Genomic DNA, 18,100 nt, shown 5'->3' with positions numbered 1-18,100 from the left:
ATCAGCATTATAAGGTGATCCTGCATGGAATTACTCCCTAAAGCAGCTGGTAGCATTACAGTCTCAGGCAGTTAGGCAGTAGGAAAGGAGTCAAGCAAAAGATAGAGCTTTTCTACTTCTGCTGGGAAGAAAAATTATCCTAAACCTTATAATGCCCTTAAGTGCCTTTCACACATACAAATTCCAGTCCCAGAACTTTCCAGCCACGATGGCCATTGTCAAGAAATTTTAGAATTGACCTCCATTGATTTGGCAGGTTCCCAGGTTGGTTAAGATTGTGTTAGTAGTTAAGTCAGAAAGAGGTACAGGTAATCCTCAACTTATAACAGTTAGTTTAGTGACCGTTCAAAGTTACAACGGCACTGATAAAAATGACTTATGACCGTTTTTCACGCTTACAACCATTGCAGCATCCCCATGGTCATGTGATCAAAATTCAGCTGCTTGGCAACTGGTTCATATTTATGACGGTTGCAGTGTCCTGGGGTCACATAAATAGCTTTTGCAACCTTCTGACAATCAAAGTTAATGGGAAAGTCAGATTCACTTAAAAACTGTATTACTATCTTAACAGTTGCAATGATTCACTTAACAACTGTGTCTGAAAAGGCTGTAAAATGGACAAAACTCACTTAACAACATAAATTTTGGGCTCAATTGTGGTCGTAAGTCAAGGACTACCTATACCAGTAAATTATCATTTCACATTATGGTACCACAGTTAGTTAAGCGTTGAATTATATATGTTCGCATCCTTCAATATGTATAATTCATTCTGCTTGAAAATACATAAAACGATCATTTACTACAGAATGCCTAATTTAGAAATCCTGCTTTTCTAGTCTGACTGTTCTCAGTTGCTCCAAAATTGTTGTAAGCCAGTCAGCATCATCATAAACGTGATTTTTGAAGTTTGACTTGAATAATTATGGAACTATTCACTGATACTTCACCTTTTTTTCTTCATTTTCAAATTTTGTTTTATTCAAAATATTAAAAAACAAACTCCAAAAGAAGGAAAAAGAAAAAAAAGTGAATCAAAAGTAAAAAGAGCCTTGGTAGTACAGTGGTCTAAGGCACCCTGTTATTAAGCTGGTTATTAAGACCAGCTGCCTGCAATTACTGCAGGTTTGAATCTCGCCAAGGCTCAAGGTTGACTCAGCCTTCCATCCTTTCTAAGGTAGGTAAATTGAGGACCCAGTTGTGGGGGCAATAAGCTGACTTTGTATAAATATACAAAAGGATGTAGGCTATTGCTGAGCACATTGTAAGCCGCATTGTGAGTCTCCGGAGAAGGGCGGCATATAAATCAAATTAAAAAACAAAACAAAACTAGAGAAGACGACACAAAAATGTGCATAAAAAGAAAAAACAAAACAAACATATACATAAATTATATATTATCACTTTTTTTCTATAGCCATTACAGTTGATGTCTTTCCTTTTCCTCTTTCTTCCTCTGCATTCTGCATTGCATTCCTATCCTATTGTCGATCACCATGAAATCTTTACTTCATATTCTGGTACGTAATTCACTTTAGCACTGTGTTGGAATAGACCTTTAGACTGGATCCTCAAAATATTATCTCTAGATGTAGTAGTCCCACTGCATTTCCCACTAGGGATCTGTTCACAGATTGCCACTTAAGAAGATGAAATCTTAATTGTTTGCGTTTTGCTTCATTCCCCTTTCCTCCACAGAATATTCCTACTCTGGGAAGTGTAGCAATTACCATGGTGCTCCACAATTGTGATGAAGTAGCTGTGGCTGGATTTGGTTATGACATGAACTCTCCCAATGCACCACTACATTACTATGAGAACATCAAGATGTCTGCCATCAAAGAGGTAAGGAATTTGGGTTAGGGTTAGCATAATCTATATTCAGAAGTTTAAAAAACCCTTTGAATTCTAGGAGACAAAGGATATCTTATCTTCATATTCTTCATTTGGGCCTACCAGGCATGAACTGTCTACTTTTGGAAATAGGTTGGTGGATTGCCCTTGGCTTGATCCTGCAGGCTTTTTATTATGAATGCTATTATAAAATTATTAGTTTTTCTTTACAAAGTACACAAGCAGGTTCAGCAGTTCCTGATTCATTGTACTTCATTGTACTTCTAAGGATTCATGCAAATAACAGTTTATTTCACATAACTGCCTGCAGGTTACATTTCCTGAATAGCTGTGACAAAAAAAGTAAAAAAAAAACAGGACTTAAAGAATTAAACAAGACATTTAACAAAGTTGGCTATGCTGCGTTCCCTTCACCTGACTATTACTAATTCAGTTATATGTTGAATAGACTCAAATTGCTTTCAAATAATTTTTAACAGGCTTTCCAAGAGCGAAACTGAAGACTATAGTTTTGCAGGGATGTGAAGAATTTTTATTGGAAAGCCTAAACAAAGCTACATTTTCTCAAGACCTTTGGGAAAAAGATATGACTACACAGATGTATTAATCAATATGCATATACCATACATGCTTTAAGAATCTGAAAAATCAATGTTTTGCATAAAATAATAACCATACAAAGTCTTGCATCTGATAAAAAAAAACTTCATCTGGACATGGGGACAACCTCAAGCTTGGATCTACACTTTCATGATAACAGCAGCAAAATAGAATTACTTTTTTAGTCTTACTGCATCTGAAAAGTGTCTTCCAGCTATCCTTTTTACAATGACGTTTATTCTTTTAGGGAAAGATCAGTCAGAAGAATTGTGTGAGCTGTTGGCAGGGCACTTTATAGATAACATTAGTTAAGGGTGAGGGTAAAGCCATGAGGTGATATTGGGAATAGTTTAGCCCGGATCCTGAAGAAGTGGACAGAGTTCTTGGAGAAATAAAACTCTTAAGGATAAAGACATCAAGAGGCTTCAACTCTAACATTTACTGAACCTGCAGTGTCTATTAATGGAGGAGCTGTTCACCATTGTTTGAAAAGCATTATGAAAATATGTATCTTTTATCTTCTTCCCCTGAGGTTATTTTTTATTAAGCTAGCATTTTAGCATGAAGCGTGAAGCATGAATTCCTCACCACCCATTCCACATAGATTGCCTTTTCACGTTACCTGCTCTATGGGGACAAGATTGATCTTCACTTCTGAGACACGAGTTCTCTTAAGTTTCACTTCTAATGTTAGGAGAACCATCTGCTGGCAAATGTCCATAATTTATTCTTCAACCTTTTCCATGTTGAACTAACTAAATGAGGGAATTGCATTTCTGTTGCTTCTTTTTAATATTAATGATTCTTAATAATTGGTAGTCATCTGAGATTTAAGTTGAAAGGTAAAAAGGATAGTAACCTGCCTTTATCATTTTCTGCTTCTCCCAGGAAAGTAAAATGAGATGCTCCAAAATCAATAGCTTGCACAAATGATAAGAAAAGAGGTAAAACAAATTAATCAATCATAACAAAGGGGCACACATTTTTCCAATTGCCCTGCACTTTGGAAAGCTATTTGAATCCTTTGATATGAACAAGCTGATAACCATAATTCTACTTTTCTTTACATGAAGAAAATATATAAGTGTCATGTTACACGGTATCTACTGACATGATGTCACATTTGTCTATTTGTTACAACCAACTATTTTTGTTTGTGCTAAATTTTTTGGATAGTAATATTTGACCAGATATATGCAAAATTTAGAAGTATGATGGCATCAAGAAAGAAAGCAGAAAATTAACCATTGTAGCTTTGGGACATCTAAATATGAAGGAATTCTCAGGAGGGTGTATTGGTTTCTTCTATTATTTCTATTTAGGATTAATAGTTAAATGTGGATTAAAACCTTAAACAATTTAATTGGAGTTAAAAATTCTACCTTTTAGCAATTCAGTCTTTGGGATTCACCAGGAAGACAGTGTGAAACCTAAAAGAACCATTGGATGAACTGATTTTTTTGAATTGCTTTGTCAGAAGGTTGGAGTCTAGCAAAGCCCAGCACACATAAAGCTACCTGGGTGTCCAATCTTCAGTGAATTCCTTGATGACAGCCAAGCATTAAGGGGGTTAAAAATCTTTTTGTTGTCATTTTGTGTTGCCATCTGGAGTTTTGCAGCCCAGACCTGATTGCACCGTAAGCAAAAAAAGTATATTCATGTTTTCCTAGGTAAGTAGAAGAAAATAACTGTTAGATGATCTGCATAATCCTTTAGCTTTAGCTGTGAAACTAGCCAACTTTAAACTAGTGGTAAAGACATTGGTTCAGAGTGTGTATTAAATTGGGTTTCCTGATAACACTAAATATAAATTGTTTTAAAAATACAACTAAACTTTGCTCTAAACAGGACTGAACCTGTTTATGTAGGAAAGGCAGCTGAGATATGTTTTGCACCTAGTGCTATAAGAAAACATATTACCGGTACTTTGATTTTTTTTTTTTTTTTTGTACAAAAAGTAGCAGAAAATAGGTCTAGGTACCTTTGTAATTTAAAAAATCAATGGAATAACCAAATCAAAGAAAGGGGATAGTTTGCCTACATAGAACAGGTAGAACAGTGTCTTCCTACCCCGTTAAGCCCAAGTCCTTGTTTCAAGAAGGTGAAACAGCCCCTCCCCGAATTCTCTTTGTTTTACACAGAAAAAATAAATAGAAACTCTCTTCCTGATGTTGTTCCAAGTGTATGTGTATTTATTCATAGGAGACTCTTTGGGAATGTCCATCAACCAGCCATTCTATTGTGCTATGTCTTAGAGAGAACAGACCTGCAGGCTACAGCGTGTGTTCCCTAACACAAGGTGTGTCATTGATTTACACGCAATGTCTGCTTGACATATCCCTGGACACCCTTTAAAAACCCAATGACTCATTTCTGGGGAATTTCTTCTGAATACACATAAAGCTAATTAATTGCATTTGTTTGCAGCTGGGTGGAGATTGCCCCTCCTGTACGAAGATGTGGTTGATACTGTATAATCTTAGTACAGAATAGAAATAAATGCCTTTTCCTGCTACTGGGTTCTATTATTTGAAGTTTGTATTATGTGAAGGCCAAAAAATGCTTGCAAAACAGTATCTTACAGACTGCAGATGGAGAAGGAAAATTTATGGAGATTACTCATGAATAAATTTACATAATGTCCTTCAAGTTTTTAGATTCTATAATCTTCCAGCATTTGAAATGGACACCCAACATTAGAACCATCATTAAAGACACACCAAAGAATGTGTTTTCTACATCAACACAGGAAATTCAAACTACCCTAGGAGCTGTTGATTCAGTTTTACAGAGGAATGATTGAGACTTGTCATTTTACTTCTATAACTGTCTGGTTTGGTACAGCAACCAAACAGAACAGGTACAGACTCCAACAGATAGGACTGCAGAAAGAACAATTGCAACCATCCAGCCTTCCATAAAAATCCTGTACATTGCATGGGTCAGAAGAAGAGCTAAGAAAATATCTAAAGACCCCTCACATCCTGGATATAAACTGTTTCAATTCCTCCCCTCGGGATACTGCTATAGGGCATTGCATGCCAAAACAACTAGACACAGGGACAGTTTTTTCCCCTTGTCGCATCACTCTGTTAAACATCTAACTCTCACAGTACTGTCTAACGTATGTGTATATTTGCCCATGTTGTAGGGCTATAATATTCTTATTTTCTTTACTACCCTCTCTTATTGCTTTTATAATTATTATTACTCTGTTGCTTTACATGTACATTGAGAGCGTCTGCATCAGAGACAAATTCCTTGTGTGTCTAATCACACTTGGCCAAATAAAATATCCTATCCTATCTTTACCTATTCTATCCTATCCTATCCTATCCACCAACATCCTAGTCCTTTTTCATGAATGTAATATTGTGGCATTGTGAATATTCTCTTCAGATGTAATCACCATTTGTTTTTATTTATACATAGATATATACTTAGCAATCATACTATTTCCTTTCATAGTAAGCAACACTTAATAAAGCCAGAAAAAAGAGTAAGAACAGTAAAGGCAAAATGTAAACACTGAGTCTAGTTTACACCATGCACTATACACCTTCATAATTTTCTGTCTTGCCAACTATATTTCTACTATATCCATATACTGATTCATTCACTGCCTTTTATTCTAGATAAATTTTTGTACACTATCATTTAATCCAAATCTAGCCTTATAAAAATGTAGTGAGAAACAAAAATGTGTTTTTAGATTGATTCAGTTAGTGTAGCTTTTCCTCACTTAGTTTAGTCCAACATACATTCTTGCTTTTATTCTTGACCTTTAGATAAAATTGTCAAAATGTATAGTTAGCCAGATGTTCAGACTGGATTTGGCATTTTTATCCATCTATCAAGTCCTTTCCAAGGACGTGGAATAGGCAAATGTTGATGCTTGAAGGTGTTAGAGGTATTGTCGCAGGTTGTAAGCTGTTCTGAGTGAACTGCCTTTTGCAATTGGCTGATGGTAAATTTATCAATGCCAATGGTGTTCAAGTGGTGCTCCAGTTGTTTTGGGATTGCACCCAAAGCACCTAATTACTATTGATACTTTGTTATTATTATTGTTGTTATTATGTTAATATTGCTGAAGGACAGAATGGAATCTTTTACTTCTCTATTAAGCAGTGAATTCTGTTACCTGTAGAAATGTAATAAGTTAGTAAGAGACAAAAGTCTATATTATACTTCATTATTTGCTATTGTAGATTGTTTACATAAAAGAAGACTAGCTGCCATTTCTGACATCATTTATTCAAATATTTCTTGTTTATTACATATAGTAGTATACTATACATAGTACAGAAGTATACTGTAGTCTTGTAATATCTTCTAAAGACCTAAAATGAATGTACATTATATCAGTTCTTATGAATATCTAGAAGGGTCACTGAATAATTTTCTTCTGTGAAAAAAGAGGAAAAAATATTTGTTTGTAAGTCCTTTCATTTTCAAGCATAATGATCAAAGACAGATGTACAGACACATAAATATATTTATATAAGCTATCATTATATAAAATGCAAAAAAAAGGTTGAAATGATAATGACAGTAGTTCAGTATCAGACTCTTCAACAAGATGCCCAATAAATGAAACTCCTTCTTGTATTACTCACTGAAAGCATCATGAAAGAACTAGATATTATAGTACAAAGCAAGACAATTCTGCAACTACCCAGAACAAACGCTAAGAAAAGGAGCAATGATGTCAATAGTAATAAATATATACTATACTGTGTAGAATATCCAAAAGGACTTTGGATATTAGTCCTATTCCTCCTAACTAAAGGAACACAGGAATCGTCTGCTAAATAATAATGGCATGGGAATAGTATCTCCAGTGCATCATTTGATAGCAATTCACAGTATTTCATTATCGTAGAATCAACTACGAGAGTTAATAATTTCAGCTTTCTGAGTTTGAAGGGGAAGAGGGAGAGAAGGGGACCATCCAGATGTTGAATTTCAGCTCATCAGTTCCAGCCAACAAGATTAAAAGGAGTGATAGCAATTCTAGTCCAAGAACATCTGGAGAGCAACTGATTTCCTTTCCTAGCTTCCAGAAAGTTAGCAGCGCACATAATTTATGAACAATGAGCATTAAACATGTTATACTGTTTGCTAAAATATCCTTTTCAAGTTTTCATTTTCAATAGCTTAAATGGAGAGACTTAACCTCTTCCCAATGAAATTTATGTCCGTATTTGCTTGTTCTGCCACTATTAAGTCAAAAGGGAGTTGAGCATCTAGTGGGGTGACTAAGAAGTGTAGAATTCTTCTCAGCTCAGTGATTTCCTGCTTTGAAAACTCTCTCTTAGGGCCTTCTCTCAACTGAGCTCTGAAAACAGACATAACTGGATCACATAAATTTTTCTGGAGAAAGAGATTTTAAGATATATGTGATGAAAATGGTTATTTTATATTCACTGATACAATTTTTTTTTATTTTTTAATTTATAAATTGTAACATAAATTTTAAAAGTTTCCTGCATGCACAAGTTCCTTTTGCTTTTAAAAGTGTATCCCCATGTGTCTTTCTATGGAATTGACACTTGATTTATTAAGTTGTCACTGTCATGTTTAGATTGGCCCTTCAAGAAAGTCACAAATGACGATCATGTGACCTTGGATGGCTAACTCTCATTAATGCAAGATGATTGCTAAGTGTCTAGATCTTGGTGTGTTATGCTCTAGGACTGCAAGAAACACGAGCTGCAGTGCAAAGCCAAGCCACCTTAGCCCAGCATCATGGCACAAACTCAGGGCACCCCAGAAAAGTGCAGCCACTGTACCAGAGCACAGGCAGTAGGGCCTTGGAGCGCCAGGTGGCAAAAATGCAGAACTGGGGGCAGAAAGCTGGATAGGGGGAATTGAAGTTCCCTGCAGTTGTAGATGCAGATGGGATGCCAACCATCCAAATTTTGAACAGATACAGCTATATTTTTGGATTAGGTGAAAGTACCATTCATTCAGCACCGCAGTAATTCTGAACAGTCACTGAACAAATTGTCAGAATTTCAGAAATATGTCATAAATAAACACTTAGTAGAGTAGTGATGAAGGACTTCAAAAAAAATGTTTTAGATTTGTTTAGAATTGTTTTCCTGTTATATTCAAGTTTGAGTTTGAAGAAGGATAGAAAAAGGATTGCTGCTTTTGACTTCTGGGTGAAGATTCCTGAGAAGGCCATGGATAGACAAGAAAACAAATAAATGGATCATAGAAAAAAAATCAAATCTTGTCATCATCAACATCCCATTGTAGCATAGCTCAAATCTTTGAACTATTTTTTGAAGAAAAAATAACTTGCTTTTGTTTCTTTCAGAGAAAACAGTAGACTAAAAAGCATGAGCAAGATCTGATAATCTTTTTAAAAAACCAGGACCTTCTCAATAGGCATTCTAATAATTAAAGTCAAATCTTTTCAGTACTAGTTCTACCTACTATCTTCATGATGTCTTTCTGATTCCTAATATTGCTTCTCAGTATCTGATGAGAATTCTGTTGTCTCTGAAAAAAGATAAATAATGCCTTGCACAGTATTAGAGAATTCAAATAAATTACATCTCAACTATGTAAATATTAACTGTAAGCACTAAACAGTTTTTATTTCCTTCTCCAGAGTCTCAATACTAAGATATTGCTTTCTAATATATTTCCTTATGCATTAATAGTTCAGCCTCATTTTCTATGCACTTTAATAATACAAAGTTTATGGCCATAGTCAGCACTCCCTAAAACAGCAACTGAAATTGATAAGAGTTTTCAAAATTAATGTTGACAATATTTTCCTACAGAGGTTTGGGTTTCTGAAGGGATACTGATTTTACTGGCTGTAAGAATTAGGATAAATTTAATTGTATTTACTTTTGTGGCCAGAATGTAACTGAAATAGCAGAAGTGAACAGCAAAGGATTCGTTATAACTGGAGTGGAAGATGCAAAGAATTGTGATCCATTTATACTGCAGCATTTAGACTAAATAATGAAAGAATTTGAGCAATTAGATAAACATTCCCTGGAAGGAAGAGGCAGAACAGCAGCTAAGAGATTAAAAGATTTCTAAGCTTCTTATGCATTAGATGAAGTGGACCCTACTCAATGAAAGCTTATTCCATAATAACTTGTTGTCTTATTTGTAAGATACCACAAGACCTTTGGTTATTTGAATTGCTTGAATTTCCATGCCAAAATGAAAAGAAAAAGAAACGAAGAACAATGTCAAGCAGAATTTTAGCCTCCTGCCTGCTTCCTCCTCTTTAATCAATGCCCAACAGAAGGAAGATACAAGGAACAAAAGTGGTGGAGGATTGAGATGGCAGATGTTGCAGCTAAAGATTTGTTCAAAGCCTCAGACCATCCTAACATTATTATTTCTGTTGAGTGACGTGCCATCTTAGTAACAACAGGGCATGGCTGCTAGAATATTTGTCCTTTCAGTCCTCGGCAGCATGAAAGAGCACGATGATAATTAAGCAATGTGAGCAAACCTGCCATCCTTGTTTATGCATATTAAAACAGCAAAGTATACCTTTCAGATCATCATATGATGAATGAATAGGCTAAAGCTGCCACATCTATGTTTCACTTAAGGAGTGGAAAAAATGCTTTGTGAAAACAACAACAACTTTCATTCCCTGCCAATCAAGTCACTCATGCATTGAATTCAGGAATTTTACCTGGAGTGAATTTGAGCGTATAAAACAATAGTTGTATGCAGTGTAATAGAATGCAACAACCACAGAAAACTTAAATGTTTTTATTTGACCAACTGAATCATAAAAAAATAATCACTTGTAAGCTTTTCCCCCCAAAAAACCTCTTTTTCACACATGTTAGTTAACATTCAAAAAAGGAAAGAAAAATATGACTATTATTCAAACAATGCATCATTTTCTTAGACAAAGTTAGGAAAAAAAACCTTCCATGCACAAAACCTGGGTTTTGACGAGTACAGAACTGATGTTGAATTGGACTGGGGATCCCCCAAAACTTTACTGGGAGAAAGAACAAGAAAATGATTATTTTGGAAATGAAAACTATTTACTTAATTTGTGAAAGCACAGATCGCTGTCTAGGTAGGAAAATGACAATTTTGGTTTTGACTATTGCTTTTAGCATTATGTTATCTATTTGTTTTATTGCTGAAAACTACCTTTAGTACTTCTACAATAGAAAGTCAAAGCATGAATCTATTAACATGTTTTAAATATATCTATATATTATCAAGGGTAATAATTTAAACTGTTGTGCTGCACAAAGATTCTGAGCAGTTAACTGACCTCAGAAGCTCAACAAGGTTAGATCTGGCTAATCCTTGGATACAGAACCAATGGGGAATTCCAGGGTTGGGATTAAATTGAAATGTCAAAATAACCTGCTGGAAAAATACAATAGCAGCAAATCAATTATTTAATATTCCCAAGAAACTTTGCATGAATAAAGACTAAGAGCCTTGGTAGTACAGTGGTCTAAAGCACCCTGTTATTAAGACCAGCTGCCTGCAATTACTGCAGGTTCGAATCTCGCCAGGCTCAAGGTTGACTCAGCCTTCCATCCTTTCTAAGGTAGGTAAATTGAGGACCCAGTTGTGGGGGCAATAAGATGACTTTGTATAAATATACAAAAGTATGAAGGCTATTGCTTAACGCATTGTAAGCCGCATTGTGAGTCTCCGGAGAAGGGCGGCATATAAATCAAATTAAAAAAAAAAAGACACTAGGAGTCAAACTCAATTCAACTCTACTGTATAACAAAAGTCATTCAAGGTCAAATTAGGTAGGATTACCTGGTTGTGGGAGAGAATTGTCTTTCAAATAATATAAAGCCAATGAACTTTGTGCAGGATCATGCTTCTTCTGAATAGGATCTTGTTACTTAATAAGTTTCAGTGTCTTCCAAACATTCCTTTTAAAAATAACAGTATTGTCTTTTTCATGAAAGAAAAATTCCTTAGAGGCAATACTTTTATTAGGCTAACCAGAAGTTTTAGAAATAGTTTAAACATTTCAAGTATTCATCATGCAGGATGATGAATCCAAAAAATGTGGGTGAGGGAATGTGACTGATGTGAGAAATAAGCAGGTACAACAGCCAGTGGGAATAGGCAATCTGAAAAAACATTGGCAACTGGAATAACTTTTCTATAAAGAGAGATTATTGGGGATTTTATCTTTTAAAAGAGCAAATAATGGGAAAGAAAGAACTGCATGAAGCGAGATATAATGTGGAAAAATTATTTAGAAAATGTTTTTCTCTTTTCTCCAACAACATTAAAATAGCTGAAATTGTTATCACGAGGCATTCCCATACCCTTTCATTTCTATTGCTTGAAATGGGATTTTCAAGCAATAGAAGATTTTATGATGAATAAAGCTATCAGAAGTATTTATTGATTTAACAGACCATTGTTTAAGAGATGATTAATTTTTCTGTAATGTTGTTTTTGCTAATTGAGAAATCTGCATATTGTGTCTAAGGGTGAAAGGATGTTAAAATCATGTCTGAATTTTACATTGTCAAAATTTAGGTATCAATCATGGTTTAATTTTTCTTCTTCTCAGCAGTTCTAGGGATGTCCTGGATGAAACTATTTTAGTACCAATATAGCATCATTTGAATTTCTGAGTCTTTCACCATATCTAATTTACATGACTTCAAGATCAATTTAGGTTGTTTTATTTCCCTCTGCCTCATCTCTTAAACGGTTTAGAGATATAAAATCTTGCACATTTTTGTGACATCTGAGTTGACTAGATAAAGATAAGTCAAGGGTCTCCTTGTATTTCTTTTCTGTTGGCTAGTGGGGATATCTTTGTACATTGTATGTGGTTTCTTTTTCATCAAGGAATATATCAAGGTTATCAAAAATATATAGATTATATAAGGGTTATCAAGAAAATCTTATTCGTTTCCATATTTTCCTAGGTTGAATACACAAATAAAAATACTAAAACAAAGTGATTAACATCACATATATGCTACTTTTGTCTTTCCTCTAGATTCACCTAGTATTCTGCAGAATACGCTTCACTTTGGATTTGTGGAGTTTCTTTCTACCTTTTCTGATGCTCCTGTTACTCCTGATGGGGCATAATATCAGATTGCTCAATCAATACTGTAATTCTGCGGAAATTATGTCTTGATCCCCAGAGACAAAAAAGAAAACTTTTGCACCAAATGGAAAATTTTTGCTGGAAGAAACACAAATGTCTTCTTTCTACCCTCTCTTCAGATTTCACAGAAAGTTTGTTGCGCAATTGAAAGCTGTTCAGAGTCCCTCAGAAAATGAGAGACTGGAAGAGAGGGAAAAACAAAGGAGAGAGAGGCTACAAGTGTGTTGCTTCCAGGTCCAAGGACAATAATAATAATCAGGGGTTTTATGAGGATATTATCTTTGCAACAGGATAGCTCTGGTTGTTCCACAGAAGTTTTGAATTTGTGTTCTTTGGATAAAGAAAAAGGTAGTCAGGACATTGTCATCACAATAACTTTTGCCCTGTCTAGAGTCCATCCGGTGTAGTAAGAGCATAATGGAGAACAGTGATATTGAATGTGATATTGAGTTAAGGGAACACAGGACAATTATTTATTTATTTATTTATTTAGTCAGTCAGTCAGTCAGTCAGTCATATTTCTATACCACCCACTCTCTGAGGACTCTGGGCGGCTTACACCAAAGACAGTATACTAAATAGCATATTGCCCCCTACAATCTGGGTCCTCATTTTACCTACCTTGGAATGATGGAAGGCTGAGTCAACCATGAGCCGGTGAGATTTGATCCGCTGATCTGCTGAACTAGCAGTCAGCTGAAGTAGCTGCAGTACTGCACTCTAACCACTGCGCCACCTCGGCTCTTATTCTTATTCATGGGTATGAGCCAGTTGGTGTAATGGTAAAGGTGATGGCCTAGAAACAAAGAGACTGAGTTCAGGTCTTCCCTTAGGCATGAAAGTTGCCTGGGTGCCTGGGCCAATCACTCTCTCTTAACTCACCTCAAAGAATGGTGGTTGTGGGAAAAATAGGAGAGGATGGACTTATTATGTAAATTCAGTGTCTTGAGTTCAATAACAGATTACCAAATGCACATATAATAACAAAAAACAAACAATGTTTGAAAAGCTTTTGATTGCTGGTTTCCTTTGTAAAAAACTTCTTTTGTACATTTTCCCTACATCATGTTTGGTTTCCCCAAAGGGCAATTTCATTTGGTTCATTAGCCATGTTTATCGTTTTCAATAAACTATTGTTTTTACTAGAAATGGAAATCTTCAGTTTGTGTTGCTCTTTTCCATCTGGATTGTTATGGCTTTACAAAAGCTGGGAATGTTTTCAGGAACTAAAGAATCAGTTGCATTTATTTGTAATGGTGAGAATTTAATCCAAAGTCATGCTCATTAATGAAGGACATGTACTTGGTTTGGTTTGCTCTTAATAGCTCGGCAAACTACATAGCTAGCCCTTCAAGGGAATACAGGTGTGACAGCCATCTAGTCTTCTGTCTTTAACATGGACCTAAAAACTAGTTAGGCACTGATGCATAATGCAGAGAAGAGATGGCTGCTTATAGTTTACAATGTCAGAAAGGAAACATTTCTGCAGCCATCACAAATGGATGTGATGTGGAAGCTGAAGTACCCATTGATAACAATAATAGTTGTGTGCAACTTTTCTAAACTTGGTCCCAGTGTCTATTAGAAATAGCTCGGCATTCACTTTCCAGCTGTCAGTCTCTTATCAATTGAACAAGATGCCTGACTACTTTAGTTGCCCTTTGGGAATTTCTTCACCCCTTGCGATAGTACCATTTAATTATACATATAGCAGCAGGCATTTGGCCTCAAAATTAATAGCTTTGCTACAATTGCACAGTGACATAGTAGGATTTTAACTGTATATTCATAAAAATATGATATCAAGCTGCTGGAGCACAGGAGATTTAATGAGATGCTAGCAACCTCTTTGCATACATAATCCTGCATGTTGCATTTGAAAGAACAGCATTTTTTTAAAAAAGCAAATCTAAGGCAAAATATCTGTTTCTACAACATTTGACTGAAAAAATTGAAGCCTAAAAAACTTATCTCAGAAACTCACCGAGATTTTAACACTTTCCAAGTGTTACAATTAGTATAAGTATCTCAGGCAGGTTTATTCCCCCAAAAATGAATTTAGGTGAATTTTTTAATCTTCCAGAGAATTCAGCATTTAACCTGGTGATCAAGCTCTGCCTCTATCGCTACTCTCTGCCAGCCCTGGCACGAGATAGTGATTAACTGGTCTTCATGGCTGCATATTAACCATGTCTGAAATATTCTGCGTGATTAAACCTATTAGATGCAATGCTTCTACCATTCTCATGGTCAGTTTCTGTTTGCTTTCTAGTACCCCAAAAGAAGTTAATGAGATTACTTACAGAGATAGAGCTAATGCAAGATTTAGGAGTGCAAATGCAGAAATTAGAAGTGGGCACAGGGACTTAAATGGTAAAAATTCAAGCCGCTTGGGGAAAAGGAAAATATTTGCTTAGTTTGGGGATAGTTTCCTTTCAGTCTTTCTTGTAAGGGGGAATATTCATAATTATGTATTAGTTGTTTCTATAAATGAAAGTTTACAGTAGTTGGAAACATATGTGGAATAAAGAAGACTATTAAGGGCATGAGAAGAAGCTCAAGATCAGGAAAGAAGGTCTAGGGATCAGGAACTATTAGCCACATTTACATACTTTGTATACTTTATAAATAAAATGGATGAAGATTTCTGTTTCATCTATTTAAAGACATAGTTATGGAGTAGTCCAAAATGTTGCACTAATCAATCCAAACATCTTTGGATCAAGCTTCTAGGAAATGACAAGCGTCTAGGCTACCCTGCATAAATAAACAACTAAAGCAAGTTTAAAGCATTAAATTCTAGGAAAGATCTTTATATTTCTTCCAACAGGTACTCCCTGAAATTGTTGGAATGAGTTCTTTTGAATCCCATTTTTATATTAGTAGCTTTTGGAGGTCAAGCTCCTAATTCATAGAGAAAGTTAGATTTGTCGAGAAATCTAACAAAATAATGAAAAATTAGAACTACTGCATCAGATGGCAACTGCTGTTTAGTAGTCATCTGAATTTTTGCAGTCCAAATCTAGTAGCCCTAGGAAAACTTCACTACAATAGCTTAAAAAATTTTAGAGGCTGCAAATGTAAGTTTAAAATTTCTCTCCCCAACTCTGAATGTACAGTACTCACCATCTCTTTGATTTCTTTTTTAATGTGCACCCACGCTTTCTTTCTCTTTTCTCTTTCCCCTGCTATTTATTCCCTCTCCTCCTCCTATCCGGAGCAGTTTCTGTGCTCTGCATCTTCCTTAGCTTGTCCATCAGTGACAAAACCTGACATATCAGTGGGCAGGCACTGTATCCTGTCTTGCCTAAGCAGTTGTTTGGGAAGTTCCATAGCTATAAACTTTGCTGTGATTTCTTTTCCTACAACATGAATCTGTACCAGAAATGCATTAAGAAAGGAGTGCAGCACTCCATGTAGTAAATGCGATGGAAAACAGGGTGTACAATGGAAAATTCTTTATGAAATGCCTCAATGTTTTTATACAGGAAAAATCAAGAAAATGTGGGTACTTTATTTCTTTCTTATAAAAGCCAAGTTCTGGAATTAATTTGTATAAACAAAAGTACCTGTTGGTAGCTTTGAAAATATTCTCACATTAAATATCTACACTTAAATTATTTCAGTTCTTTCAGGTTAGGTCATTCCTTTCTGCATAATATAAAGTACAGAACAAAATACTGCACTCCTTCCCACTCACTTATTGAAGGGGAAATTGCATTGTTTTTCATTTTAAAGCTATTCTGTAGAAACAAGGTAACTAGTACTTCATATATTATATAATGTATTCTATATGACCTCATTAGCTAAAATATTTTATCAAGATGTTCCTAGACCAGCCTTCCCCGATCTTTTACTTTTCAGATATAGTAGACTAACTTCTCATCTATATGTACCATGTATGTATGTCAGGGGTGAAATGCTCCTGGTTCGGTCTGGTTTGCCCGAACCAGTAGTAAAAAAGGCTACTGGTTTGCTGAACCAGTAGTAAAAAATGTAAAAAAAAAAGTTCCAACCATCAGCTGAGTGACATGCGATCGTCGGAACTTTTTAAAAAACCTTTTTAGCATTTTTTTATTACCGGTTCTCCGGAACTGATAGTTAAAAATGCTTTAAAAAGTAAAAAAAAAAAAAAAAAAAGTTCAGAAGATCGGGCATCACTCAGCTGATCGTCGGAACTTTTTTTTTTTTTTTACTTTTTAGGCATTTTTTTACTACCGGTTCTCCAGAACTGGTAGTAAAAATGCTTTTAAAAAGTAAAAAAAAGGCTCCGATGATCACAGCTGTGCCGTACGATCGTCAGAATCTTTTATTTTCCTTTTTAAAGCATTTTTTTACAACCTATTCGCTCGAATAGGTTGTAAAAAATGCTTTTAAAAAGTAAAAAAAAAAAATTGGCCACGCCCACCCAGTCACATTACTCCCCCCACCAAGCCACGCCCACAGAACCGGTAGTAACAAATTTTACATTTCACCACTGATGTATGTATGTATGTATGTAAAGAGGGAGAAATTTGTATTGTGATCAGAAATGTAATCATGTTTTTGTCTATTTGATGGAAGACTTGTGTAGGCCAACCTCTTGACTTGGACTGTATACTCACAGTGTTATGTATACTACTTGAAGAGTGAGTCTTTTTTCTCTCTTCCTCTTCCTTTACCCCTCTCCCTTCTCCACTTTATGTAGTCCTGGACACACAACATCCAGCGAGAGAAGGAATTCCTACGAAAACTGGTAAAAGCTCGAGTAATCACGGACCTCACCAGTGGAATCTGAAGAAAAAGCTCAGCAACTGTGCCGGAGAACACAGCCAGGTGTATCCAGCTAAGGACAAGGGCAGCAAGAGGTGCTTAGCAAGAATCCCAGCTTCCAAAAGATGCCCTTGGATCCTCTTCCTGGCTTGCTTTGTCTGCCTATGCCAGGTCCAGCAGGGGAGCAGCAGCTCTTGGTTTAAGAGGGCCGGGCCCTCATTTGGAACTGCCAGAAGATGTTTTGCTGGAGATAAAACATCAGCGGAGAGAAGAAAAATAGGCTTGTGAAACAAAATAAATTTGTGCCAAGTGGGAACAGGAGCCAGGCCAGAGGCCACAGTGTTTGAATGTATAAGGCATTATTTTTTTAATAGCAAGAAATAAAAACTACAGTAAATATATCAATGGGCACAGTGGAGCCTAGCCTTTGAACAAGCCTGGTGGGATGCTTTCATTAGTACTGCATTTAGCCTGTCCTTGGGCCAGCTATGGCCCCTCTGCAGGGTCTCAGTTCATCCAAGGTTTGTCTATTGTTGGTGCTGCTTTAATGTCAAAGTATTGTGATCTCTCTTTGCTCTAGATGGAGCAAATTAAAGTTCTGTTAGATCTTCAGACTCCCCGTTCCTCGGGGGGCCTCCACTGCTGCCACTGTTCATCTGGCTGCATTTTTAGACTCTTCGTGAAGTTCACCTCATTATGTTGGACGAACTTAACCTGCTTTGCAGGTTCATCACAGATTCTGCTGGCAGATAACCCAGTATTTGTTTTCACTAGCAT

The 18,100-nt window shown here is 35.9% G+C and overlaps 1 protein-coding gene across 1 annotated transcript in view; it reads left to right on the top strand.

Annotated features, from left to right (window-relative positions):
• ST3GAL3 (ST3 beta-galactoside alpha-2,3-sialyltransferase 3) overlaps positions 1-17,503 on the top strand; it is a 191,092-nt gene extending 173,589 nt beyond the window's left edge. Inside the window, exons 11-12 of the mRNA XM_070939627.1 lie at positions 1,702-1,848; positions 17,259-17,503. Of these exons, the coding sequence (XP_070795728.1) occupies positions 1,702-1,848; positions 17,259-17,348 (237 nt within the window). The 3' untranslated portion in view covers positions 17,349-17,503. The remainder of the gene's footprint in view (positions 1-1,701; positions 1,849-17,258) is intronic.
• Positions 17,504-18,100: the final 597 nt, after the last annotated feature.

The sequence above is a fragment of the Pituophis catenifer genome, unplaced genomic scaffold (assembly GCF_029215685.1).
Source record: "Pituophis catenifer annectens isolate HBS135680 unplaced genomic scaffold, rPitCat1.0.hap2 SCAF_3, whole genome shotgun sequence".
NCBI lineage: Eukaryota > Metazoa > Chordata > Lepidosauria > Squamata > Colubridae > Pituophis > Pituophis catenifer.
This window is presented reverse-complemented; position numbering and strand designations above follow the sequence as displayed.